At 68.1% G+C, this 26,430-nt stretch overlaps 1 protein-coding gene across 1 annotated transcript in view; it reads left to right on the top strand.

Annotated features, from left to right (window-relative positions):
* Positions 1 to 22,725, top strand: part of WDR97 (WD repeat domain 97) — a 25,129-nt gene extending 2,404 nt beyond the window's left edge. The window contains exons 2-32 of the mRNA XM_044453253.1: positions 390 to 979; positions 1,883 to 2,004; positions 2,481 to 3,141; positions 3,340 to 3,488; positions 4,105 to 4,341; positions 4,428 to 4,518; positions 5,327 to 5,459; positions 5,615 to 5,742; positions 6,649 to 6,704; positions 7,098 to 7,270; positions 9,178 to 9,333; positions 9,618 to 9,743; positions 9,839 to 10,045; positions 10,490 to 10,634; positions 10,981 to 11,207; positions 11,420 to 11,539; positions 12,077 to 12,238; positions 12,436 to 12,549; positions 13,707 to 14,222; positions 14,314 to 14,439; positions 14,649 to 14,768; positions 15,116 to 15,296; positions 16,344 to 16,363; positions 16,416 to 16,537; positions 17,093 to 17,252; positions 17,773 to 17,844; positions 18,811 to 18,882; positions 20,907 to 20,990; positions 21,513 to 21,679; positions 22,149 to 22,210; positions 22,523 to 22,725. Of these exons, the coding sequence (XP_044309188.1) occupies positions 390 to 979; positions 1,883 to 2,004; positions 2,481 to 3,141; positions 3,340 to 3,488; positions 4,105 to 4,341; positions 4,428 to 4,518; positions 5,327 to 5,459; positions 5,615 to 5,742; positions 6,649 to 6,704; positions 7,098 to 7,270; positions 9,178 to 9,333; positions 9,618 to 9,743; positions 9,839 to 10,045; positions 10,490 to 10,634; positions 10,981 to 11,207; positions 11,420 to 11,539; positions 12,077 to 12,238; positions 12,436 to 12,549; positions 13,707 to 14,222; positions 14,314 to 14,439; positions 14,649 to 14,768; positions 15,116 to 15,296; positions 16,344 to 16,363; positions 16,416 to 16,537; positions 17,093 to 17,252; positions 17,773 to 17,844; positions 18,811 to 18,882; positions 20,907 to 20,990; positions 21,513 to 21,679; positions 22,149 to 22,210; positions 22,523 to 22,725 (5,502 nt within the window). The remainder of the gene's footprint in view (positions 1 to 389; positions 980 to 1,882; positions 2,005 to 2,480; positions 3,142 to 3,339; positions 3,489 to 4,104; positions 4,342 to 4,427; positions 4,519 to 5,326; positions 5,460 to 5,614; positions 5,743 to 6,648; positions 6,705 to 7,097; positions 7,271 to 9,177; positions 9,334 to 9,617; positions 9,744 to 9,838; positions 10,046 to 10,489; positions 10,635 to 10,980; positions 11,208 to 11,419; positions 11,540 to 12,076; positions 12,239 to 12,435; positions 12,550 to 13,706; positions 14,223 to 14,313; positions 14,440 to 14,648; positions 14,769 to 15,115; positions 15,297 to 16,343; positions 16,364 to 16,415; positions 16,538 to 17,092; positions 17,253 to 17,772; positions 17,845 to 18,810; positions 18,883 to 20,906; positions 20,991 to 21,512; positions 21,680 to 22,148; positions 22,211 to 22,522) is intronic.
* The last annotated feature ends 3,705 nt before the right edge of the window (positions 22,726 to 26,430 follow it).

Genomic DNA, 26,430 nt, shown 5'->3' with positions numbered 1-26,430 from the left:
GGGGGGGGGGGGCGTCTGCCCTGCAAGGAGGCCCCGGAATGTTTTAACTGTACCAGCCCCCAGACTGGCAGCTGGTTTTGAAGGACCTGCCGCTCCACACACACCCGGCCCACGCCGTGCAACCCGTGAGGTGCAGGGCGAGCTGCAGCTGCGACAGGAGCTGCAAGGGCGCTGCTGAACCCCCGATCCGGGCGGCCCCCCATAGTGGCCCCCATGGGGCAGCGAGGGGTGGGGGAGCGCAGAGGGAGGTCCAGCGCCGCCGGCCGGCCCCTCGGGTCCCGTGCCCCGTGCCAGGGCAGCACCTGTGATCCGGGCGAGGGTGGGGCGGCCCACGCTTTGCCCCGCCGGCGGAGGTGCCAGCGCCGCCTCTCCCTCCGCTTGCTCCGCAGATGAAGAACGAGGAGATGAGGGTGGCCTACCTGAGCCACGGGCTGCAGCACCTGCGGCGCGTGGTCCTCCCCAGCCCCGTGCGCCACGTGGCCCACCAGCCACTCGCGCGCACGCTCGTGGCGCTGGACGCGGCAAGCACACTGCACTTCCTGCAGGAGGACGGCACCTACCGGGGCTGCCGGCAGGCGCCCGCCCCCGCGACGGGGCTCCTGTACGCGGCCCAGGTGGACCGCTTCGTGGCCTGGGGGGAGTGGGCGCTGCAGGTGCTGGACGGGGGCCTCCGGCCGCTCTCCCGGGTGCAGTCCGCGCAGCCCATCCGCTGTGGCGCCTACAGCGAGCGGCTGAACCGGGTCGTGACGGCCGGGCCGGGGAACCTGACCCTCTGGGACTTCCGCTACGGCGCCCGGAGCCTGCAGTGCCGTGCCGCCGTGTGCGAGGGCCTGTCGCCCCAGGACGTCTTCAGCCACCTCGCCCTGGACGCGGGCAGCGCGGCGCCCCAGCGCTGCTTCGCCTGCTGCGACTCCGGCGCGGCAGCCTTTGACCTCTCCGCGGGGAAGCTCCTCTCCTTCCAGAAGGAGCTCCACAGCCGGTGAGGCTCCCCGCGAGGCGTGGGGAGAACCGGAGAACCGGGCGCGCTCAGGGGACGTCCCTGTGGAGCGGGGCAGGGCGTCTCGGCCGGGAAGGGCCGGGGCAGCCGCAGCTCTGCGCTGCTCTGCAGTGCCGCCCCCGAATTCCCACGGGAAAGGCCCCCGCACGGCCCCTCTGCGGCCACACCGGGCTTGCGGAACGGGGCTGCCTGGCGCCCAGCACAGTCCCCGGAGAGGGGAGCTGGGAGGTGGGCAGGCCCTGCTCGGTGCGGGCTCCAGCCCAAGCCCCCATCTCGGGGCCGCCCAAGTCGCTTTCCCTGCACTGCTTTAAAAACGTGTGCCCGGCACGTCCCTCCCGCTGCACACACCTGTGGTGGCCGCAGAACCAGCCGGCGGCCTGGTGAGTCTCTCTAGGGGGCTGAAGCGGCACCCCTCTCCGGATGGCGGAGGGCAGCGTGGAGGCCGCCCTGGGCCCTTCCTCCACAAAGCGGATCTTTGGTGGTGAGAAGGAAGATGGACGTGGCGCGGGACTCCCGGGGGGGTCTCCGGTGGAGTGTGCTGTGCGGGACGGGCGGCTGGGTGGGCCTGCGGTTCTGTCTGCACGGGCTCCCCAGGGCCTGGAGGAACAGCCCCCTCCGCAGCCGTGCTGCTGGCTCGGGCTGCACAGGCCTGCATAGGGTCACCGCAGTGGGCCTGCTCCGGGCGCGTGCGCAGCATGGACCGTCCCGGCGGCTGCCCGGGCTTTTCGCCCAGTGCCAGCGGGGGCTCTCGAGCTGCGTGGCGGAGACAGCAGGCTGCCGGGTTGGGAGTGGGAAGCCGCCACGTAACGTGGGCTCCGGTGGGCCCCCAGCCACTGTGAGGGGCCGGGCCTGTGGCGGGCTGCAGAGGTCTCCGCTGTTTGCCAGGGCGATCACGGACATCACCTACTGCGAAGCCATCGGCTCTGCCGTGACGGCCTCCCGGGACACGACCATCAAGGCCTGGGACGAGGACTGGCACGTCCAGACGGTTTTCGTGGGCCACACTGGTGAGCGGGGGCCGCCCCCCCCGGAGGGCGAGGGGGCGGCCACAGCACCCACACTGGGATGTGCCTGCAGCGGGGGCCGGCGTGGGCAGGGCCCCTTCCCTTCCTGCCCCCTTGCAGGGAAAACACTTAATCACGGGGAGCAACCAGCCACCGCCCCAGCTGGCCCTTTCCCCGCAGGGGATGCCTGCGTGCCTGGTGGAATTTCAGCAGGTGGAGCTTGGAAAGACACCCAAATCTCTGCCTGTTGCAGCGCCACTGCGTGTGGGAGGGAGCGGCCCTCGGGCGCCCCGGCTTCGCCCGGGCCTCTGCGCTCTCGCCTGTCTCGGCGCTCAGGTGGGCGTCCGAGTGGGGCAGGGCAGGCAGCGGGGGGCCGAGGGGTGTTCCTCCCCGGAGCGCAGGCACCCTCCCCTCCTCCGCAGCGAGAGGCCCTTCGCCTGTGCTCAGGCACCTGACCGCCCCCCCCCATGTGCCCCCAGCTCCGGTGGTGGCCGTGACCGCCTACCCGCAGCGGCCCCTCCTCTTCTCCGCCTCCCAAGATGGCACCATTCGCACCTGGAACCTCAACACCGTCGACCAGGTGGACCAGGTGCACGTGGCGGAGCCGGTGGAGGCCCTGGAGACGCAGAGCGCCTCGCTCGTCATCTCCCTCTCGGGCCCCTCGCTGAACTTCTGGAAGATCAGCAAGCTCTACTGCCTGCACACGCCCCTGGGCTCCCCCGCCGTGCGGCTGCGCTGCGTCGACCTGCGGGCGCTGGGCGACTTCCCCGTGCGCGTCCTGTGCGTGTGCCGCGACGGCTCGGTGCGGCTGCTGGAGGCCGAGAGTGGCCGCCCCTGCTCCACGCTCGCCCTGGAGCGGCCCGGCCAGGCCCACGAGGTGGACTACTGCCTGCCGCTGGAGACCCTCTTCGTGCTGACGGAGCGGGGCGACCTGCTGCGCGTCAACGCGGCCGTGGACCCCATGGCCGTCAAGAAGAGCACGCTCGCCGGCGCCTGGGACTCGCGGCCCGGCTGCCTCCTCCTCTACAGCCACACCGTGGACGCGGCGGCCGCCCACAGCACCTGGCTCCGGGTGGCCGAGAGCAAGGGTCTCCGGAAGCCCTGGCAGAAGCTCCCGCTCCCGATGCAGGATAAGAACAGGTGCGGGGGCCCCGCCGAGCCCGCTCGCTGCGGCCCCCGGCTGCTTGCGCCCTTGCGCGCGGCCTGTGCCGGGGCAGCTCCGGCCGGATTGCAGGCCGGGTGCCCACCGGCCTGTGCGAGGAGCGGGCCCAAAGCCCATGGCTCTGCCACACGTGCGTGCGGAGCCCTTCCCATCTGCCAGCCCGGCTCTCCCGCCAGGTACCTGGTCATCCTGGGGCACCAGAGTGGCTTCCTCAGCGTGGTGGAGTGGTTCTCCGGCCGCGTCCAGTACACGGTGGCGGCGCACGGCCCCATGCCCGTCACGGCGCTGGCGGAATACCCTACGCAGACCTGCGTCATCTCGGCCGGTGAGTCCCCGCTGCGCGCATCTGCCTCTTGGGACACATTCTCATTCTCGGGAGCCGCGGGGGCCAGCTGGGGGGTCGTGGGCCCTCGCTGAGCCCACGGGGAGGACGGAGGGGAGCCTCACACTGCCCATGGAGGGATGGATTGCCCTGCTGGGGCCGCAAGGGGGGCACTTCCCCTCCCTGCCGGCTTCAACTGTTCCCCAGCCGCCTCCCAGCCCGTGTGGAACTGGGTTTGTGGGGTGAGGCACCCTCCCTGCACGCGGACGCCTCGCTGTTCGAGTGCGCCCCCCCAACTCATCTGGGCAGAGCTGGGCCCGGAGGGCGGCTGCCCGTCACTCCCTCTGGCGTTGCCTCCTGGCTTTCCTCCGGGGCAGAGGAGAGGCAGGAGAGCGGCCTGCGCGGGCCAGCCGGCTCCCGGCGTCTCCTGCAGAGCCAGGGGGCGGGCGGAGGGGAAGAGCCCGGGTCCTTCCACGGGGTTAACAGGCGCCTGTGGGAACGGGCGAAGCGTCTGCAGAGCACGAGGAGCGCAGGGGCCGGGCCGGCGCTGGAGGATGGCGTGTCCTCCCAGGCGGGCCGCCTCGTGCCAGCGCCGCGCCTGCCCTTGCCCCCGGCCCAGGTGCCGACCTCACGGTGAAGATGTGGCGCCTCTTCCCCTACGCCGAGGAGTGCCTGCTCCCGCTCCTGTGCTTCTCCTGCTCCTGCCCCGCCACGCACGTGTGCGCCCTGGGCGAGACGCTGGCCGTGGCCTTCCAGGACCCCGAGACCGTCACCTACAGCGTCGTCTTCTACAACCTGGTGCGGCAGACGCGCATGGAGCACAGCCCCGAGGACGACGCACAGGACAGCATCACAGGTGCGCATGAGCCGCCGGCCGGCCGGGAGGGGCCGGGCCGGGCCGGGCCGGGCCGGCTTGGGTTCTCACAGCTGCCGCCTCCCCAGGCCTCTGCCACTGCCCCAACCTGAAGCTCTTCGCCTCGGCCAGCAGGGACGGCTCCGTGAAGATCTGGGACGCCAGGAACAGGCTGCTCCGGTGAGCGATGGGTGGGCCCCTGTGTTTCGCGCAGGTGACAGCAGCTCTGGGGGGCTGGCCTGGTCTAGGGATGCCCCGTTCGGGGCCAGGGGCATGGTTCTGCTCTGCCGCCCCTTGGCAGCGGCCCTCGTCCCTGCACATCTGGAAAAGCATCCACACAGTCAGAGCAATACGGCAGGGGAACCAGCTGCCTGGAGAGGTGGGGGGCTCTCCCACACTGGAGGCGTTCAAGACAGAACTGGGCAGCCCTCTGAGTGGGACGGTGTGACTTGGTGTCCTGCAAGAGCAGTGGGTGGGACCAGATGGCCTTCTGGCCCCTTCCAGCTCTGCTGTCCTGTGAGTCTGTGTGGCTTCCGCTTAGGGCTGGGGTCAGCGAGCCCCACTGGAGTCAGCAGGACCCACTTCTGCACGATGGTGCTGCTGGCCACCCGGGCTCAGATGCTGCTCGCGGGCCCTCAGGGTTCCCTCTCAGGGTGGCCGTGGGCGGCTGCTCGGCCTTCTGCTCAGCCAGGGCTGGTCCTCCCAGTGTGGGCACGCTCTCTCCCGAGGCCTCAGCCTGTCCTGCTCTTCTGAGCCGCACAGGCATGCCTGTGGAGCCGCCCCCCGCCCCTTTGGCCCCTTTGGCCAGCGCAGCGCCGCCCCCCCCCCCAGCTCAGCTCCCTGCTCAGGCCCCGCACCTGCGCATCTCAGCCTGCCTGCCCTCGGCCGCCCGGGCCTTCTCCTCCAAGGGCAGAGCTGTGTGGCCGCGGCCACGCTTGCAGGACAGCTGGCGTGGCACAGAGCTCCCCCCCCGCCCCCCCCACGGCAGGCACCTGAAGCTGAACTCCATCCCGGAGAGCCTGGCCTTCGCCAACCCCCGGGGGGACCTGCTGGTTGGCATCGAGCGGCACCTGTACCTCATCCACCACAGCAAGTACTTGCCCAGCTACTACAAGATGAAGGTGGGGACGGCCGCCCCCCCCGGGGCCCCCGGGCACGGGCGCCCACCCAGCCCATGCTGCTCCCGGCAAGCGGCGGGGGCCGTGTGGCTGGGAGCCCTCGGGCCGGGCGACCTCTGGCGGCCCTCGCAGGGACCCCGCTGCTCCGTGCATTGCAGCTGCTGTGCGCCACGTTCCTGGAGCCCCTGCAGGACGTGCCGCTGCCCGTCAGCGCCGCCTGCTTCGAGCGTCTCGTCCGCGAGAACGTCCGGCGCCTGAAGGAGGAGCCACCGCTGGAGGGCGCCGAGTAAGCTGAGGAGCCCAGGCGCTCGGGCACGAGCCAGGGGCACGCGAGGGGTGCGTTCCCCACGCACAGGGCTGCTGCCTCAACTCTCTCGAGGGGCAGTGGGGGGGGGCTCCCAGGCAGACTTTGTGCGGCAGGTGCGTGGCCCGTCTGGGGGGCAGCGCTTCGTCGGCCTCACCGGGGAGGCGCCTGCCGTTTCCTCTTTGGACGAGGAGCCCCCCCCTCCGCTTCTGCCAGGCACCGACGGCCGGGCGCCCTGAGCCGCGTGCTGCCGGTGGGGATGCTCTCCGTGCCGTGGGCTTCTAGCGGCACCGGCAATGCTGCCAAAGCGCTACATGCGGGACTGAAGAGCAAGGGGCCCTCCGCTGCCGCCCGTGAAGCGGGTGGCTCCCCTTCCCCCGCAGGAACAGGAACTGACTGAGGGCCAGAGGGAACAGGAAGCGATGAGATAAAGGAGCTGCAGCAGGAGATCCAGCGGGGCGGGGGGCGCGCTGCCAGCAGCCCTGGGGAGGCCGGGGCTCCCCTGTTGGCTCCACTGACAGGTTTTTGCTATGAGCGACTCTGCTGCATGTGAGAGACGCTCTGGAGAAAGAAGGTGGGCGGCACGGACGTGCCGGGAGGCAGCCGAGTGGCAGCGGTGCTGCCCAGAGCGGCCCCCGAGTCTGTGGTTCCGGCACGGGCACGGGAGGGAGGCTGCCTTGGCTTCCCCCCCTCGCCTTCCCCACAGCAGAGTGGGGGGAGCCCTCGGCACATGGCATCAGGGCAGAGGTGGGCGGGCCTCTCCAGCCGGTGGGGGGGCAGGGATGGCTCGGGCCACGGCAGCCGGGGCTCTGAGGACAGGGCGAGCGGGCAGGTGGTGGGTGGCGGCGGGGGAGCCTGCTTTCCCGCTTGTGTTGTCTGTCCCCACAGGTCCCCTCTGCCCGCAGCTCTCCAGGGGGACGTGCACAAGCCGGAACGGACCAGCAGCATCTCTGACAAGGCAAGCATGGCCGACGCAAGGGGGGCCGCGGGCCACCTGGGCCACCGTGGGATAAACGTGCACGCGAGAAAGGACGAAGGAATCGATGAACTTGGGGTGGCGCCGTCCCTGTCGCCAAGGCTGGCACGGCACGTGCTGCCCTCGCCCGTGCCCTTTGGAAGCGACCCCTGGGCGCCCCGTGCTGCGCTCGCGGGGGGTGGGGGGCTCTGGAGGAGAGCGGGGGAGGTCCTCTCGCTGCTGCTATCAGGACAAGTTGAGGGGGAAAATGGCACTCCTTGGAAGAGGGTGGGGGGCTCCACCACCTGCCTGTGGGAAACCGCAGAGCCCGGTGGGTGCAAACAGCGCTGGCGGGGAGGCCCCCGGGGGGACGCGGCCTGAGCCCCACCGCCCTCGCAGGGGTTTGCCCAGCTGGTCAAGAACAACGAGGACCTGCAGCTCCTCCAGAAGGGGAGACTCGGCGCAGCCAAGAAAGTGCGCGTTAGCAAGAAAATGAAGGAGGAGGCCTTCGAGAAATACCTGGAGATATTTTACAAGAAGCCCCACCGTCCTCAGGTGAGGCTGGGAAGGGCACAGGGGGGCCGGGTGAGGTGGGGAGAGCTCCACCCTCCAGAGGACCGGCAGGGTCTGGGGCAAAGGGGGCCGGCTACGTTGCGGCCATGGAAGGCGTCCCACCGCCTTTCCGGCCCCTTTTCCCGGCCCGGCTCCTTCTGCTGCCGGCCCCTGGAGAGCACAGGGTGATGGCGTGGGCTTCCCGGGGGCAGGGGGTCTCCTGGGCCACTCGCCTGTGGGCTCCCTGGGAGGGTTGCGAGCGGCCCCTCGACGGTGTTCCGCCTCCGCTCTCTCCGATCCGCCACCTGTACTGTGCACCGCGGCCGCCCGGGAAAGGGGGGGCTGCAAGGGACGCTCCCCGTGGGGAAGAGCCTCTCTCGGCCGGCGGCGTCCTGGGCCCTCGCAACCGCCCTGGCTCAGGATGGCCTGGGCACCGGCAGGTTTCCGCTCCACCCCTCCCTCCCTCCCTCCCTCCCTCCCTTCAGAGACGCTCCCGTGGGTCAGAAGGCACCCCTGGGAGAGGACTGGGCCAGCCCCGCCCCGCGAGAGCGCTGCCACGTTGCACGTCAAGGTGCCCCCTCAAGCCCGGCTCGACCCTTGCGAGAACTACGGGGGGAGTTGCACGGGGGGGGGGGTGCCAGCCTCGCTCAAGGCGGCTGCGGTTGAGCAGCTTCTAGAAGAGCTGTCCCCGGACCCAGAGGGTGCCGGCCACTCCAGTCCCGCGGCCAGTTTGCCGCTCCTGGGCCAGGGGCTCGAGCGGGTGGGGGCCGCACAGCGCCCGGCTCCCCTGGGGGAAAGTGACCCTCGATGCACTGCAGTCCGGCCTGGGCCTGGCCCCGGAGTGGGGACGGCCCTGCTTGCCCTGTGGGAGGGCCTCGCCTGGGCAAAGGTGGGAGAGCCGCCCCGGGACCTCTGGCGTTCTCGGCAGCCTTGGCTGCAGCAGGGCCAGGAGCAGAGTGGGGGGCACGGCCCACGCAAGCGGCCGACTCCAGAGGGTGGCGCTGGGGGGTGGCCTCTCCCTGCTCTGGCAGTGCTGCAGGGCACTCTTTTGCCCCCCCCCCCACATCCACTCGAAGGCTGCGGAGGTGCCTTCACTATGCAGGTGAAGCTCAGCTCCACCTCCCAGTGGCCCCTCTGAATTGGCCTGAGCAGGCGCTGGGCCGGAGGAGGGCCAGCAAGCGGACCCGGTCCGGACAAGGCTGTTCAGGAGGCGGTCGCACGCTCCCCAGGGCGAGGTTTGTCTCGGGGGGCTCCTGGATCCCGAGAGGCCAGTGGAGGCGCAAGGGGCTCCGTGGTGGGGGCCCCTCCTGGCCGCTCATCTGGTGCCCCGGCGATGGCCCTCCCGGGACCAAGAGTCCAGCCACGGGCTTCCCTGCTCCGGCAGCTGCTCCCTGGATGGCTGCCCCGTGCTGCACGTGGGGCGGCCGCGAAGGCGGTCCCGGAGGTCAGCTGCGCCAGGGCCGGGCAGCAGGGCTGCTCGTGGGACTGGCTCCGGGGGAAATGCCTCGTCCCACATGTACCCACCCAGACCCTGAGCCCTTCTAGGGGTCTTCTTCCCAGAGCCCCCTGCAAAGGCAGTCAGGCATTGAGCCCCCCCAAAGAAGTGCGTCTTACTCCTACTCCATATTCCTTTCAGCGTCCGGTGAAAACATGTTTATTTTCCTGGTATTTGTAACGGTTAAACTTTTAACTTTAGTTTTAAGATCGCATTTCACCCGGAACGGCTTCTGCGCCTTGTGCTGATTTGGCCGCAGTTGCCGTGGTTTTCTTGTCTTACCTGAAGTTCTGCTGTTTGTGTGCTTCGACTTGCAAACAGCCCAGAGAGCCCGGCTCATCGGGCGGTATAAATTGAAGTAAACAGGTGAACTAGGACTCCGCCTGAGCCTCCCTGCCCGCGTTTCCCTGCCCAGATCCCCAGGGAGGACACCTTCGATGCGGACGAGGTGCTGGCGGCCCTGCGCCAGGCCGGCTCCGTGTCCGAGCTCTACGGCCCCCACCAGCACAACGTGTTCCTGGGCTGCTTCGGGAAGCCCTCAGCCCTGAAGTCTGCCGACCAGCTCCTGCCGGTAACCGGATCCCCGCTTCCACCCAGCCATCCTGTGGACCTGCTCGCCGCCGCCTGCTGGCTTCCTCGAGCCCCTCCGGCCGGCCCAGTGCCTCTCGATGGACGTGGCCGCACCCACAGCGCCTCGGTCTGCGGGGGCACGCGGGAGGCTGGCCAGAGCAGCTGGCGCTAGGCAGGCCCCGAGCACCCGGGCCGGAGCACTGTGCCCGAGCGCCGCGCAGGCCCGGCCCGGGCTCTTGGGCGTGGGGCTCGCCCGGCCAGCTTGCCCTCTTGTGCCCTCCGCAGGAGGACAGCGCAGCAGCCCTCCCGGACTCCCTTTCCTCCTCCTGGCTCAAGGCCCGCTCAGCCGTGCTGGCCGTCTCCCGGATCAGGCTGGCCCTTTCCCCCACGAGGAGGGGCCCTGGGGAGCAGGTGAGGCCTCGTGGGGCGTAGGTGGGGGGGGTCATGGCGAGAGGCCCTGAGGGCGCCCTCGGCGTTTCCTGTGCTTACTGCCCCTGCCGGAACAGGCCGAGGAGCCGTCCCCGAGAGAGAGCATGGCGCCCCCGCTGCCCCCGTGGAGCCCCCCTGTGGTGGCAGCCCCGTCCTCCTCTGCTCCTGCTCCTGCCCCCGACGAAGCACAGAAGGAGCCCCCCACGCTGAGGGGTGTGTCCAGGGGTCTCCGGCTCGCCGCCAGGGTGCCCGCACAGGTGCGCGTCGGGATCCCCGGGCAGAAGGTGAGCCCTGGGCCTGTGGGGGTGCCGGCGGGGCATGCGGGTCCCCGAGTGACTGAGTGGGTGCTTCGCCCGCCGGGGCTGCAGGAAGGCGCCGTCTCCCCCAGGAACGCGGCGGGAGCTGGGACGGCCCCCCTGCGCTCGCGACCGGACCAGGAAGGCTCTCCAGGGGGCCTGGGGCGTCCGCCTCCCACTGCTCCGTGGTGGGCGGCTCAGTCGGCAGCTTCCACACGCTCTTCTCCAGGGACTCTCCTCTTCTGCCGGAAAGAGGCACTTCAGTGAACGGGCGGGTTGAAAGCCGCATAGAGCGCAGCCCCCGTTCTCCACACTCAGTCGCTCGCTTCCACGTGGCTCCCCAGGAGCGAGCGAGACGAGCGCCGCCTGCCGCAGGGGCAGGAAGGCTGCCTGGGCCCCGCTTGCCGCTCGCCTCACCCGTCCTCTCCGCAGCCCCTCCAGGGCAGCTCCGCGCTCCCACTGCTCTCGCTGGACACGCCGCTGCAGGGGGCCGGCAAGCCGGGCACGGGGCACGGTTCACGGAAGCCGAGCCCCGGCACCCACGGCAACACGTGGGTGCCACGCGTGGTTTACCACTGTTAGCAGCCGCAGTTGAGGCCTGTGGCTGGCGAGGCCCTTTGCGTGCAGTGCTACGTTCAGACACGGAGACGGCCTGGACGGCAGCCGAGAGCAGCACGGCTCGGCTCGGCTCCCGGGCCGGTGTGGTCCGGTGCCGAAGAGTTGCGCTTCAGAGGAAATGTGAGAAAGGCGGATTGGTAGGCCTGGCACCTGCCTGCCTCCCACAGGGAACCTCAAGCGCGACCTCGGGGCTTAATCGAGAGGCTAGCGCATCAGTGTGGCTTCTCCCTTTCCCGGCATCTTTGCTAGTCCAGTTTGGGGAAATGCCGTTTTCCGGGCATGCAACACATTCGGTCTGTGTTTAGTGGCAAAAGGGATCCGGCGCGGCACGTTCGGTGCCCCCTCCGGCCGCATGCCTGCATCCAAGACTCCACTTGAGGGGCTCGGGCTGCCTGCTGGGGCCGCGCCAGGAGTGTGGGCGGCCCCCGCGGAGGCCCTTGGCAAGAGGACTCCCGGCGGGAGCCCAGGAGAGCAGGCGGCCGGCGGCCTGGCAAGCCACCCCAAGGCTGAGCTGCCCGGAGACGCAAGCGAGGTGCCGAGCAGAGAGCCTCAGCTGCCCGGCCCCTTCGACCTGTGTCTGGGGAGCCCGTGCAGGGCTGCTCCCTCCCCCGCTGGAAGGCCTGTGCCCCTTGATGTGGGGCCAAGGAGCAGCTGCGGGGCACGCGCGGCCCGAGCAGGGGGAGTGGAGGCGCCAGGCCGACCTGCTGCCGGAGCGCCCCAAGGGCTGCCTTCTCTGTGCATTAGATGTACGTGGACGTGGACCTGATGGAGCAGGACGAAGGGCCCCCGCCAGCCTCGCCCTCGCCCCTGCCCCCCGCGCCCCTGGCTGCCAGTCCCGCCTTGGGCTCGGCCAAGAGCACGAAGGTAAGAGGGCCAGCAGCTGCCCAGAGCGGCTGCAGCCGCGCTCCCCATGCTCCCGTCGCATCGCCCTCCTTCGGCGCTCCGCCGGTCGCCCTGAGGGCCGTGCGGCCCGAGGAATTGTGCGCTGGGTGGGGGGAGAGGCGGGTGCAGAATTCTGCGGCCGGCCGGGGAGAAAGAAGCCGGGGGGTTGCGTGCTTCTTGGCGGGCACTTGGCATGTCGCGCCGACCCACCTTGGCAGTAAGACACCGCGGCTTGGCTGTTGCCGACAAACTGCGAGGCCCCGGCCGGGTGCCGGGGCTCCTGGGGGCCACTTGCCCCCTCTCCGCCACAGCGTGAGCCGCTCTGCCCCCCTGCAGCCTCTCTTGCTGCCCCCTTCCGCGATATCGTAAAAGCGGCCGGGCGGCTGGCTTCCTTCCCAAAGGGGGCTTGGCCGAGAGGCAGGAGGTTTGTGCAGGGGCGGGGGCCCTGCCTGGGGGGCAGGAGGGGAGGGGCTCATCCGGAGCCCCATCCGGTATTCACCCTGGCTGGCGTGTGCCTAGAGCGTGGCTTTCCCAAAGCTCCCCTGCGTGAGTGGGAGCCAGGAGGCCGACCAGCCCGCCGGCGCTTCCCTGGGGCCACGGAGCCAGGTGCCCTCCGCCATCATCAAGGGCTTCTTCCCGGAGAGGCAGCTGCTGTCCAAGAAGTGGCCCAAGCTGCAGAGGGTGAGGGCCGAGCGAGCGAGCGGGGCGTTTGGGGGGGCAGCACATGGCCTCCCGGGGGTGCAGGGGGCTGCCTGCCTCTTGAGCGCAGGGCGAGCGCTGCTGGGGGAGTGTGCGCGGGAGGAGGCCCCCGCTGGCCCCTCGGGGAAGGGGCAGAGGGGCCGCGCTCTGAGCCACTGCCCTTCCTGTGCTGCCCACAGCCAGAGAGCCGGGAGGAGGCCTTGTCCGGGCTCTCGGTGGTCGTCGAGCCGCTGCACAGCCAGGAGGATCTGCCGAAGGAGGAGAGGGTCATGCGGGTGATCGGCCCCCAGGAGGTGAGGCGGGGCTGGGAGTGCGGGTGGCCCGGCTGTGGACCTGCAGCCCCCTCGCTGCAGGCCCCCTGGCCGTCTCCTGTGTTGCCCCTGCTGTCCAAGCCGCGTGGACGGATGAGGCGGGGGCAGCTGGGGGCAGCCCACCGGCTCTTCCCGGGCCGATGGGCTTTCCTTTCTTGCTTCTGCATTGAGCTCAGCATCTCACGGAGTGCCAGTCGGAAGGGGCCCGGAGGCCCTCAGGACCACCCCACTGCTGGTGCCGGACACCAGTCACCCCACCCCACCCGGGGCTGCCCAGTTTCCTTTTGGATGCCTCCAGTGTGGGAGAGCCCCCCCTCTCCGGGCTGCTGGTCCCACTGCCCCATTGCTCTGACCAGGAGGAAGCTTTTCCCGATGTCCAGCCTGAATCTGGGTTGTCGCATCTGGAATTGAGTATTCCGTGCCCTGAATTCTGGTATCAGTGAGGAGAGATCTTGAGGGAGCGATCATACCGGATGGCCCGGGAAGCTCCTTCTGGATCATGATGTTTCTGCCTTGGAGGTACTTCTAGAGGGATATAGCATCCCCCTTCAGTCTTCCCAAGGCTGGACATGCCAATCCTCTCAGCCTCTCCTCTTGGGCAGTGTCTCCACACCCTGCATCCTTTTTCTTGCCCTCCTCTGGGCCCTTTCTGATTTTTCTGCATCTTTCTTGAATCTCGGTGCCCAGAACTGGACACAGTCCAGATGACCTCTGACTAGTGAGGTGTATAGGGGAACGGCTTCTACGCTTTTTTCTTTTTGGAATTGTTCATAGTTGTGCTTGGAGAATTGTCTTTTTCAAAATTTCCCACCCCTCTTGGACTCCTTTTCCTTCAAGAGTGAGTTGCCATGGCACCTCACTCATAATTGTTCCGAGTTTGTTAAAGTTGACTTTCTGGACGCTCGTGTTTGATGCCAAGAACTATGTTTTTCTTGTTTTTTGCTCCCTTTAAATTAAGCCGGATGCGTTCAGTGGGGCTACTAAGCTCCTCCTCTTGTATTCCTGGTCCAAAGGGACCCTTTGAACTTCTCCCTTCCGCGATGCTCCCCATTGTTGCCTGTTGCCTGAAACCTCTTCGCCGCCTCTTGTTCCTGGAGGGTGGACGCTCGCTGCTCCGGCCGCTCTCCGTGTCTCCGCAGGGCTCCGACCTGCGCTTGCGGCCCACGCTGGCCAAGCCGGCCTCAGCCAGGAGACGAACACGGCCGGGCGGTGCAGGTCTCCTCGGGGCGGAGTCCCCGGCCCGCTCCTTCCGCCTGCTGGATCTCCCTCACTGGGCCTGCCGGGATCCCAGCGCTTCCCGTCCTCCCAGTGAACTAGGGGGCATCTCTGCGTGTGCGGAGTGCTGGAGCCACAGGGCTGCCCGGAAGCCTTTGTCACGCCTTTGTCCACGCCGGAGTGGGCTCGGTGCCGGGAGGGGGGCCTCCTGGCTCACGCAGCAAACCTGCCTGGGGGTGCGGGAGCCTCCCTCCTGCGCCCCAGCTTTGCCACAGGAATTGGCACAATCGGGCAGGCGGGTTGTGGCGGGCGGGAAAAGCATCCGTGTGGCGCTTCCAGTAACGTCAATGGGAGCAGGCAGCCTGCCTGAACAGGCGAGGAGGAGAGGGCAGGCGGCCGTCCCGTGCCTGGCGCAGCCGTTGGACGCCGGGGCATTGCGGGTAAAGGGGCTGGGTGCCTGTGCGGGGAGGCGGCCTGGCCGGCTGCCCCGGGATGCTCCCCAGGGCTGCCTCTCCCCTTCTGCACTGCCAGGAGCCGGCGAGCCCCCCAGGAATCGGCGCCCTCTGGGGGCCGGGCAGTGATGTTGCGCCTGAAGAGGAGGAGGAAGAGGAGGATGAGGTGCCCGTGGCTGGCATTTCCACGCCCAGCAGCAAGACGGTGAGCAGCGGCCCTGCCACGCCGTGGGGCCATTGGGGGGCGGTCTGTGCTGCCCTGTGGCTGCGGTCCCGAGACGGCCAGGGGAAGTGGCAGTCTGCGGGGCCCCGGGGGCAGCCAGCGGACTGCAAGGGCTGGCGGAGCGCCTCCTCGCGGCCTCCGGTGGGCACTGCAGGCCAGAGCGTGTCCCAGTGGCCCCCCCTCTGTTCCAGAGCCTGCCGGAGGTTTTCCTGACGCAGCTGGACGAGTCCCAGTACCCGGAGCCGGAGCCGGAGCCGTCGCTCCCCTGGTCGCTCCTGGACCCGGAGTGCCTCCAGACGCTTTTCCCAGAGGTGGGGGCGCCCCGCTGTGTCCCCGCAGGCTGGGGGGCAAGGGGGGGCTGGGGCGTGGCTGGGCCACCCGGCCTCCTCCCTCTCCATGCACTCCCCTCCCTGTGTCTCCCTCGCCGGGTGTCCAGGCGGGGCTGATGGGATAGAGGAAGCTGCGGGGGACGTGCCCAGAGCCAGCAAAAGCAGAAGGGTGGGCATGTGCGGGAAGAGGGCTTGGGCTGGGCCGCCCGGCCCGGCCTCGAGCAAGGGGGGGCCTCCTGCGGGAGGCGCAGCTGATCTGCCAGCCGCCTTCTGTTGCCTCTCGGAGTTGGGTCCGCCTCGGGGCGCCCTCAGCCGCGGTTCCCCCGCAGGGTCTCCCCCCGGAGCTGAGCCTGCGCGAGGTCGTGGGCAAGCTCCTGGCTGCCATGCTCACAGCCGACGCCGGCACCAACGTGGCGCTGCTGGGTTTCGTCGTGAGCGTGAGGGACCGGCTGGAGGAGGAGACGAGGGCCGCCGTGCACGACACCCTGATCTACCTCCTGAACCGGCGGGGCGAGGGCCTGTCCGTTCTGGTGAGCGCCGCGTGGGCTTCGCCTCCACTGGGGAGCGCCGCTGCTTGGCCAGCGTCTCCCGCGGGAGGCCTGTGGGGCTCCCTGCCGCGCTCGGTGAGGGAGAACGGGCCCGGCTCACCCACAGGGGGGTCACCACAGAGGAGCCCCTGCTGGACTGGGGAAGTGGCTGTCGGGGCGTCTCCCGTGTGCCTTTCCCCACTGGGACGCGCTGCCATTCGCAGTGCAATCTTTCCCAGAGGAGATTTCCGTGCCGCTCCGCCCTCCCCGTCGGCAGGCCCTGCGGGGCTGGTTGAGCGCAGAACGGCCACCGGCAGCGCCCAGCAGACGACTGAGCTCAGCATGTGCCGTTGGGCCCCAGGCATCCCGGGGGCCCCATGGGAGGAGCGAGCAGGAGCTCCTTGGCTGTCCTGGTCTCTCTTCTGCTTCATGTTGCTCTTTTAAGGGGCTGCGAAAGGCGGCCCCGGCTGGGACGGCAGGATCTGCATTTCGACCGCTCTGGGCGGCCCCTTCGGAGTGCCCTGGCAGCGTCCTGGAGAGCCGCCCATGATGGCGCCTTTCCGACAGCAGCGCAGGCCGCAGATCCCCGCAGTGGAGCGGCTGCACCAAATGCGCACATCCACACGTGCTGGGCCTCCGGCTGAGTCTTTGGGGCCGCGCGCTCCGATGGGCAGGCCAGCTGGCCAAGGTGCTGCCAGGCCCCAGAAGGGACTGCCGGCAGCGATCGAGACGGGATCCCACAACACTGGAGGAGGATCCAAGCTGCGGCAGCCCCAGACAAGCTGGCGGTGGAGTGCGGGGCCACAGGGCGCCTTGACCTTCCATGGCACCTCCGGGACACTTGTGGGAAGGCCAGGAGGTCCTTGCGGGCCGGGTGCCTTTCCCAGAGAGCCCGGCCGCCTGCCGCACCTGCTGCGGGCTGCCTCGCACGCCCCTGGCCCGCAGGGGCCACAGTGTCTCCGGGGGGGCTCCTGGCTCCTGGCTCGGGGGCGGTGCGTGCTGCGGCAGGGCTGGGGGACCCTGTGTGGAGAGGGCCCTCCGGCAGCGCAGGCCCCGTGGGCTGTGCAGGCGGCTGGTCACCCGCCTCCGCTCCACCTCCCAGGACAAGTCCGAGCGGCGGTTCGTCCTGGCTGCCCTGCGGGCCCTCCTGCGGCTGAAGAGGGACAGCAAGGAGCTGATGGAGGAGCTGATGGCCTACTACCTGAAGTCCCCCAAGCCCATCAGGTGAGCGCCGCCAGCAGCCCAGGAGGAGGCTGCTCGGTGGGGAGGGAGGTGGGGAGCCGGTTCAGTCCGGGCTTCTGCGCACGCAGCGGCTGACGGCTGCTTGCTGGGAGTCCCCTGGCAGGATGGGCCCGCACTCCCCCAGCCACCGCCACGGGGGGGGGGGCGGAGGGCCGGCCCCGCGTCATCTCCTTCTGCTCGAGCCCCTCCGGTGCCGCCGCTTCCTCGTTTCCCAACGCGGAATCCCGCTCTGGATCCCAAGGCAGAGCCTTCTGCCCGCTGAGCAGGCCACCAGGTCGCGTCCTGGGAGGGCCTCTCCACCGTTGCCTCCAGCTGCTTCGGGGTCGTTGGAACAGGCACCGCGTGCGGCCGTGCTGGAGCGAGCGGGTGCAGGAGCGAGCGGCACTTGGTGCCGAGCGTCCCCCATCCAGGGCCCCCGTCAGGGCCCCCCCGGGCTGCGCTGGCTCGTGTGGACACACGGCCTCCGCCTGCTGGTTTCTTTGCCTTTGCATCGGGGGCTTCTCCGCATCCTGCTGCCCCTTCATCCCTTTTGCTCAGGGCGGCCATCAAGGATCTGATCCAGGAACTGGGCATACAAGACCCGCACGACTATTTCTTCAAGGAGATGGAATCGTGGCCGATGGAAGGGGTCGAGTCGAAGGAGGCCCTTCGCGAGACCTGCCAGCGGTGGCTGGAGGGAATGATGCGGGAGCTCCAGGTGCTCATCGCTCTCTCCTCGGGGGCGCGGACGGGGAGCCTCTCGCCCCAGCCGCAGGCCGGGCCTTTGCCACTGCAAGCAGCGGCTGCATCGTGAGGGGCTCTGACCCCCAGCCCCTCAGGAAGGCGGGCTTTCTTGGGGCCCCCACTGGCTCTGGGCTGGCCCGCTCGCTTCGCTGACGGCTGCGGAAGGGCCGCTCCAGCAAACGGCACGGCCTGCTTGCCACGGGGCCACCCCGCTTGGCCCCTCTGCTCTGCGAAGTCTCCGGCTTCTCCCCACCTGGCTTGCAACCACCCACGGCCTCTGCCAGCCCAGAGGAGCTCACGCCGGGCCGCGGGGGCACGGGGGGCTCTGCCCGGATCCCTGCTCTGGCCCCAGCCCGGCTCCCCCGAGCCGAGGACGGCAAGCGGACCCCGGCGTGACCGCCGGGCCAGGCGGCCCCCGAGCCTTTTGCAGGCCAGCGGAACCCCCGTGGCGCAGAGCGCAAGGCGTGGCTCTGACGGCAGGCTTCCTTCCGCAGGAGCACAGGAACAGCCTGCTGGGCCTTAGAGCCCTGTCTGGAGGGAAGGATTCTGCCGAGAGCTCCCCGGAGGTGAGGGTGGGGCGGCAGGGAAATGCTGTGAGTCCACCTGCTAGCTGCGTGGGGGACGCAGGCTCCCCCCGCCCCATTCCTGAGGATGCCTGTGCTTCTCAGACCCCAGGCTCACCCAGTAGTTTGAATTAATGCTCTCCAGGGAATTCAAAAGTATTATTATTATTATTATTATTATTATTATTATTATTATTAGAACATTTCTATGCCGCCCCTTGCCGAAGCCTCGGGGCGGCTTACAACACAATAAAATACAATACAATACAAAAATAATAATATAAAATTAAAGTTAATAATATAAAATAAATAAAAAATATAAGTGATATAAAAGAAGTTATAAAAAAAAGTTATAAAAGAAAAGAAGTCACCACAGATCAAGATCAAAGTACAGATCAAGTAATATTTTGTGTATTGCAGCAGTTACCAATGGAAATACCCTAAAGCAAATACGCATTTTAAAAGCCAGCCTTTGTGAAATTAATGAAAGGTCTGTCTTTGGGGAAAAGCCAGAGGGCGGCCAGCTGGAGCTGGGAGCATCCGGCTGGGTGACACCCCTCCCAAGGAGATGAAGGTGGAGAAGTGCCTGGGTCCCCGTGCTGGGGAGGGAAGGGGTCCTGGGAGCGCCAGATCCGCAGGCGTGTGGAGGGGGCGCAGGCAGCCGTGCTTCTGCGCAAATGCCGGCGGCTTCAGGGCCAGAGCGGCAGAGCCTGGTGAGGAGGCACGGTGGCTGCACGGAAGTCTGGAGGAATGGAGTGAATGGGGGAGTCATTTCGGGGGGGGGGGGGCGTTGCGGGCAGGGCATCCTGGGGAGGGGTACGCCAAAGTGAGTGCGAGAAGAGCAAGAGAGAAGGAAGTAATGCTGCAGAAATGCTTCCTCGCGGGTCCACCAGCCAAAGCCGGTCACGGCACTGGCTGAAACATTCGCCAGAGGAGGTCCTTACTGGTGCGCCGCACCTTTTCCATTAGGAGCAGCTGGGTGACCTCACAGATGCTGAAGAGGAGGCCGAGCGGACCTCCCCCTCGGAGCAATTCCCGGAGGTACGACCACGAAAACCCACTTCCCTGGGAGCTCCCGGGCAGGGCGGTGGTGCCTGGGCACTCGTGGCACAGCAGTCCCCGGGGGTGGCAGGCCCTGGCGGGACCTGACCAGCAAGCCCGGATCGTGCCCACTGGTGGCTCTTTGGCCACCCGGACCCCCTGCCAGCAATGCTTTGCTCCCGCGGTTGTGCCACGAGAAGGATCTTGGGGTTCTTGCCGATCACAAGCTAACTATGAGCCAACCATGGGATGCAGCCGCAGAAGGGACGAGCGCTATTTTGGGCGGCATTAACAGAAGCGTCACTTCCGAAATGCGTGAAGTCCGAGTTCCACTGCCCTCAGAGCACTAGTCAGATGCCACCTGGCGCCCTGTGTCCAGTTCTGGGCACCTGAGTTTTTAAGCTGCAGGCAAGTTACAAAGGGTACAGAAGAGGGTGGCAAAGATGGTGGAGGGACTGGCGGCAAAGCCCCTGAAGAGATACTGGGAGAACTGGGCGTGCTTATCCTCAGGAAGCAAAGATGGGGGGGGTGGGGGTGAGGTGACAGCCCTCTGCAAGTACCTGCAGGGATGCTACAAAGAGGCAGGACACAATCTCTTCCCGTCCATCTCAGGGTGCAGGGTGCAGGATAACGGACTCGAGTTAAAAGCGACCAGTTTTAGACTTGACACCAGGAAGAATTCCCTGACTGTCAGAGCAGTACGAGAGTGGAACTGATTAGCTGGGGAAGTTGCGGGCTCTCCCTCGCCGGAGAGATGCCCAGAAAGCATCTGAGTGGAGTGGTGTCCTGCCGCAGCAGGGGCTGGACCCGCGGGCCCTTTGGCCCCTCTGACCCTGCTGCCTCGTACGGGGGGAAACCTACACCCCGTCTTGCCTGTGGGCTCCTTGTTGGAACGATTAGCTGCCATTGCAGGAAACAGGATTTGGGGCTGGATGGCCCATTTGGCCTCATCCCACGTCAGGGTGAGTCCTCTGCCAGGCAGCAAAGGGGAAAGAATCGGTGTCATGAGGCTGCAGCATGGCTACTGACTGGGACGGGGAAGAATGAGGGCCGGGGCCAGAATGGCCTATCCTGCGAAGAAGCACAGCCGGCTGCTCGAGCCACCAGCCGCTCTGGCCCGGCTGTGGAACCCCCGGCAGCCCTGGCCCCACAAGGAGTGTAGAAAGCCCCTCTCCACCCAACCCTGAGCCCCCCTGCACTAAAGAACAGCAGGCCAGGCCGGACTCCTCGGGGCCAGCACGGCACCACAACTCATCCCGGGAGGCGAGTCGGCGTGGGTTGTTGTGTCATGTGAACCCAGGCTGATCCCTGCAAGGTGGTACCTGCCGTGGTTTGCCTCCAGACACCCCGGGATGTCACTCAGGTGGGGCGCCCAGTCCGGCTGTGTGTCTGAGCACATGTGTGCAGGCCCAGCCAAGGATTTCCCTTTTCAAAAGGTCAAAAACGTTTGTGCAGCTCTCTGTTGCTGACGCTTGAAAAGGGCTGGCAAAGCAGTGACCAGCCCGCAAGGGCTGTGCCGCCAGGCGCCTGGGAGAGCCGCCACTGGCACTCAGGCGGGAGGCCCAGGCGGTCTCGACCTGCTCCAGAAGGTGACGGGCAGGAAAGGCCACGGTGCGTGCCAAGGGCATGCGGTCGTGCGGAAGGGCAGGCAAGCAGGTCCTGCCGCAGTGCCCTTGGAGGGACGTGGGCCGGGAGTGGGGCACTGGCCGAGGGGCTGGCCTTCGGCCAGGCGCCCAAGGCGTTCTGTGGGAAATCCAGCCCCGCAGGGCTCCTTCGTGGCTCCTCGAACGCCTGTCCCCTGGGGCCGCCTGGCCTGCCACCTGGCTGAGGGTGGCCCTCGTGGTTCGGGGGCCTTCCTGTCCCCCGAGCCCTTGGGGTGGGCCGAGGAGAGAAAACGACCTGCTCCCCTGTCCTGAAGGGCCTCCTCTGCAGGGGCCCCGATCCAGGTGAGTGGCCGGCTCGCTGCTGAGGACCTGGGGTGGGGGGGGCTTGGGGCGCATCGGCATGTTGTCCTTTCCGCTCAGGAGCCGCCAGGCGAGGGCGAGGGTGCAAGCGCCGACCTTCAGGAGCCGCTGGAGAGGAAGGACTCCTTGCAGCGATTCTGGGAGGTGAGGCCTGCGGTGGCCCCGGGGCTGGCGGGCGGCTGCCTCTCAGGCACACCGGAGCGGCCTCCCCTGCCAGCTTGTCGCTCTGATGCGACCCAGCCGAGCCCGCCCCCCACCGAGTGCCCCCCCACTGCATTGGACTGCGACCCCCAGCTGGCTGGGGATGCCGGGAGCTGTAGGCCAACGTGCTGGAGGCTGGTGCAAAGTGCAGCATGGGGGCCCTCACATGGGGGCCCATCATCCCCCCTGGCCAGCCAGAGGAGCGTTTCCTGGACAACGCACTGCGAGCCATTCCCGTGGGAATGTCGCTCCCCCTCTTCTCCTCTTCGTGTCTCAACGCCGGCCAAAAAACCACTCACAGCTGCGAAGTCCCATGCAGGGCCACCCGCACCCCGGGACCCGTTCTAAACGCGGGGCACCTCCTCGGGAGGAAGCCAGCCCCCGCCTCCCGCAGGCCCTGCACTGCCCCGACAGCGGGCCTGCTGGCCTGCGCCCCAAGTCAGTCGTGCCTCTGCCTCCCCACAGGCGAGGGCAGAGGCTCCGCGCTGGACACGGTTCGTGCGCGCCCGGGACGCCGTCTGCTACTTCATCGACAAGCAGCTGGCGAGGGAGCTGGCGGAGCAGGAGCGGCTGCTCCCGTCCGGCACAAAGTCTCTGCGGGACACGGTCATGGCCTTGCCCCCCATCCAGAAGTAGGTGCTGCTGCTGCTGCGGGGGGGGGGGGGGCGGCAGAGAAGGGGCGGGAGGCCCAGCGCCGGCAGCGCGGCCCTCTTCCTCCTCTGCCGAAGTGGAGGGCGCAGGGGCGCGGGCTCGTGCCCCGGAGGCAGCCCCTCCCAGCCCGGGGCCCTCTCGGGTAGGTGCCGTGCCTTGGACAGCAGAGCGCTTCCGACTCCCGGCCGGTGGCATCTGCCCGGCTCGGGCTGCCGGCCTGGCTCGGGCTCCCCGTGCGGCCAAGCCTCCGCAGCAGAGCTGGGCTTGACCCCGTGCGATGTGGGTGGCGCCCTCGGCCCTGCCCGTGTCCGGCACCCCTGGAAGGGGTGCGCAGAGGGGCCTTCCGGCAGCCCCTCGCCGGGCTTGCCGGGTCCTGCTCTCCGGTGGCCGGCCGCTGGGCGCTCGCTCGTGCAAGGCTGTCGGCCAGGGAGTTGCCTCGTGCCCCAACAGGAGGCCCGCCATCCTGCGCCTGGGAGAGACGAACGTGATGCTGCGGAAGAGGGTTCCCGAGCGTGAGTGTGGGGCCCTCGGCCACCGCCCCCGGGGGTGGCTGCGGCCCAGCGAGCCCCTTCCCTCCGGGGGGGGGTGCGGAGTCGCCCAGGGCAGCTTGCCGCGTGCCACGGAGTACCTGCCGGTGGTCCCTCGGGGTCAGTCGACCTGCCCCCGGCCTGTCCCGGGGGAAAGACCCTGTGGCCGAGCTGCGGCCAGGCTGAATGGGGTCATTTCTCTCCCGCCTGTTCCTCGCCCTGGGCAGACAGGGACGCTCCCCGCACCAAGCGCTCGGCTGACCCCCCTTTCTACTCTGTCCCATTTCCCCAACGCAGGCTTTTACTTCCCGTATATCTTCTCCCGCTACGTCATGAAGGGCTTTGTCCCCTTTGTGAAGCTGCCTCTGCCCAGGATCCACGTGGGCCCGTTCCTGCCCCCTCTGCACAGGCCGGCCTCGCCCAGGGCCTTCTCTGCGACGCAGCAGCTGGTGCAGCGATACTTCATCCCCAAGTTTTCCTATGCCGACAGCTACCCCTGAGGGCCAGCGAGGGGGCGCGTCCCTGGAGCGGAGCCACGAGACGAGACGAGACGCCCATGCTGAAGGCTGTGGCCCCCAGGCTGGGAGGGGCGTGCGGAGAGGGCCGTGCCCTGGGGGCTGGCTAGCCCAGGAGGCCTGCGGCTGCTCGGCCTGGCAGACGGGCAAGTCTGGCAGAAGGAAAGCATGAATAAAAGCAGTGCGATGCCTTGACCCGCGGCTGCCGCTCTCTGCTGGACGTGCCCTGCCTCCCAGTGTCCCGTCTCTTTGCAGCCGTGGTCGGGCAACGCGGTAACCACACACGAGGGCCGGGCCGGGCCGTGCGTGGGCGAAGCGCCGGCTCTCGTGTCGTCGGGGTCCAGCTGCGCCTCGGCAGCCACAAACAACCCATGAAGCAAACTCCCGAGTTGTGGCCGGGTGGCGAACTGGGGGCAGGGGGATGGGGGGCTGGGGCTGGGCAGGGCGAGGAGAGCACCCAGCTTCGGCGACGAGCACAGCCCTTGCGTGTGGGCTCTTGTGCTTTGGACCCCGAGAGGCGAGGGATGCCAAAGGGAGGGCTGTGGCGGGGGCAGGACGGGCGGCTCTTCTGCGCAGGGGCCCCGCACGGTGCCCGCACACCTCGCTTCCCCGGGGTACCTTGTTTCCTGTCACAAAGCCTTCATGGCGGCGGTTGGCACGGTTTGGGGCGGGCAGGTCGCCCCCTCGCCTGCGCTGGGAGGCGGTCTGGAGGCGGAGCCCGGCACAGCCTTCTGGGCGAGGGCTGGATGCTGCCCAGCGCCAGAAAGCCAGCGAGGCGCACCGGCTCAGGCCTGGGGGCAGGCATCCGCGGCTCCGAGCTCCTTCAGAAGGAAAGCGGCGTGTGGCCGGAGCGCTTTGCCCAAAGGAGCGCCCGGAGATGCTTCTTTGAGCGCACCGTGTGGCCAAGTGCCCCCCCGAGGAGGCGGCGCTGCGCTTCCCGGGCTCACCGCCTCTCTGCGCCCACATCCAGCTCGGCCCCAGAGGGCTCGGCAGGCAGGGGGGTGCGGGGCCCGGCCTCGGCCTGAGTGCCGGGCTCCGGGGCTCAAGCCAGTGCACCAACGGGGGCAGGAGGGGGCAGTGGGGACTTGGGGCAGCCCCGCTCCTCCCTTCTCAGCTGCACACCTGATGGTCCGGGCAGGAAGAGTCAGCAAGCCGCCGATGTGCTGCACTCTCCTTCCACTGGCCGCCCGCTGTTGGTGCCACCGGGTGCAGCTGGCCGCCCGGGAAAGCGCCGTCCTCCGGGGCCCCCTAGGCCTGGGTGGCTCGGGGTGGCCCCATTCTGCCTGCCAGGGACAGGCAGAGAAGCGGTTGGGAGGGGGAGGTAAGAGGGAGGGCCACGGGCAGCAAGGTGAGTGGCCACGGATCGCCTCCCGCTCCTTGAGTCATTCCAGTCCCTTTCAGAGCCATCCACATTGGCAGCTATCACCACTTCCCGGGCCAGTGAATTCCCCGTTTACTCAGAGGAGAGCGGTGGGGAAGGGGGCTGGATCCTCCGGCCCCTCCTTCCGGCCCATGTGAACATGCTTCCATCCCCCACAGCTTCCTTGGGCACCCTGGTTTTTCTCACTCCAAGCCAATCCTGGACACCAACCCTAAGCCAAATGCGGGGCTGTGAATCCCATCCCTCAGGACAGATTTCCAAAAAGCGGGCTCTGTAGCTGTTTTTCTGAAAAGTGCTTACTTTTCCCCCAACCCAAGGCTCAAAAAAAGCACGCGCACTCTGGTTCTTCTAACGCTAATCCTGACATGGGCCGTACCCCCAACCCTACAATACCCAAGCCTCAAGACACACTTCCAAAATGCAAACGTTGTAGAGGTTACTAAGCACGGCTGAAAATGTCTGATTTCAAACACATTTAAAGCCCCAAAAGCTTCATGGGCGCCGTGGGGTTTCCAACCCAAACACTGAACTGGACGACTACCAAACCCTGATAGATGGCTGCAACGCTCATGCGACAAGGCACAGCCAAATGCAAGATTGCCGGAAGCTCTTCTGCAGAGCATTCTCTCACTGCCCAGTCTAATGATGTCCCAGCAGACCTTGGTTTATCTAACCCTAAACCTGTCCCAGGCCTTAACCCCAACCCTTAAAGGGCCTTGAAAAGCTCTGGCCTCCGGGCACCATTCCAAAATGCCGCTTTGCGTGTTTTTTCTCCACAGCTCGTTCTGTCCGCCCAGCCTAAGCACACCCAAAGCCTTGGCAACCCCAGGAGCACATGGCTTTTCTAACACTAGCCCTAACCTGGGCCCCAACCCAAACCCTAATCAAGGGCTGCAATGATGATGCCTCACGAAAGAGTTCCAACTCGTCCGTTGATCAAAGTCTTCCTGCGCATCTCATTCGTTCTGCCCTTCCTCGGAAGGATCAAAGCTTCAAAAACTTGATGGGCTACCGAAAGGCCGAGTGGGCGGCAGCAAAATTACGTGGTGCCAGCAGATGATGGTATCCTCCCCACAACTCCTGTTGCGAAAGAGCAAAGCTGGCCCTCACCTGCGCTGGACTTGGCAGGTCCCCTTGCTGGGCTCGGGAGGGGGGGCCTCTCACCGGTGGGGCCCGGCAGGACCCTCTCTAGCCGGGAATTTTCCAGCCCGCTCCCCCCGCAGTGGCGCGATGCCAGCCCACCATGCCAAGAGGCCTCCCCGTCCCCGGCTGTTGGCCAATTGTAGCATTGTGGACCAGGGCCAGCGGCTCCCAGCCACTTGCCCTGGGGTCCCCCCCCCCCCCCCCCCCCACCAGCTTCCGCTTCAGCTCAAGCGCTTGAAATTCAGGTTAGCTGCTGCCACGCCTTTGCCACCCCGGCTCAAACCAGAAGGGGCTGCCGGGGGTTTGGGCATCAGTGTGGCGCAGAGCTGAAGGGTGCGGGACGGGGACTCGGGCAGCTGGGTTCCAGCCCCTACTCAGCCATGGAGCCAACTGGGGAGTGGGCCAGCCACAGACCCTCAGCCCGCCCTACCTCCCCAGGTGGGCGTACGGGGAAGACGGTGAGGAGGAAGAGGCGAACCGTGTTGGCACCTTGTGTTCCTTGGAGGGAAACGGTGGAATAGAAGTGTCCCGAACGAGCGCATGAACGTGTCAGCAAGCGCAACGCAGTGCCGAGGGGTCCCAGGCAGAGGCTGGCACGCTGAGTGCCCGACCTCGAGAAGGGGCCCCGCCAGGCTGCAGGCAAAGGGGGGCCCGGCGCGCAGCCGCTGTGCAGCGGGCGGGCTGAGGCGCCACTCGGGGCGCCGTGCGGCGTGGAGGCCCCGTTTGCGGCGGAGCACGGGGGGGGGCGCCCTGGCGGGAAGCGGCGGCCCCTCTTGCCCCGTGCCTGCTCCCGAGTGCCGCGGCCACGGGCTCTCCCCGCGCCCCGGCTCATGAATCGCGCGTGCACGCGCACGGGCACAGCCTGCAGCGCCCCCGCCGCCGCTTGCGCGGGATCCTCGACGGGCCCTCGCAGCCCTTCCCAGCCCGGCGGGCACCAGCCCCTCGGAAGCCGCCAGCGGCCGCGGACGGGCGGCTGCAAGGCCACTGACTACCAGCCCCAGCAGGCGCCGCTTCGGGGCTCGCTCCGCCTTCGGTGGCGAGCGCGGCGGCGGCTGGCGAGGCTCCGGGAGGGCCAGGTGTGCGGGCGGGCGGGCGGGAGGCGGCGGCGCTGGAAGTGACGCGGCGCGCAGGCCCTTCCGCAGCAGCCCTCCCCCCCGGACGGCGCA

This window comes from Varanus komodoensis, unplaced genomic scaffold (assembly GCF_004798865.1).
Source record: "Varanus komodoensis strain SLA01 unplaced genomic scaffold, ASM479886v1 scaffold78, whole genome shotgun sequence".
Lineage (NCBI taxonomy): Eukaryota > Metazoa > Chordata > Lepidosauria > Squamata > Varanidae > Varanus > Varanus komodoensis.
The sequence above is the reverse complement of the archived record's forward strand: the minus strand, read 5'-3'. Positions and strand labels throughout refer to the sequence as shown.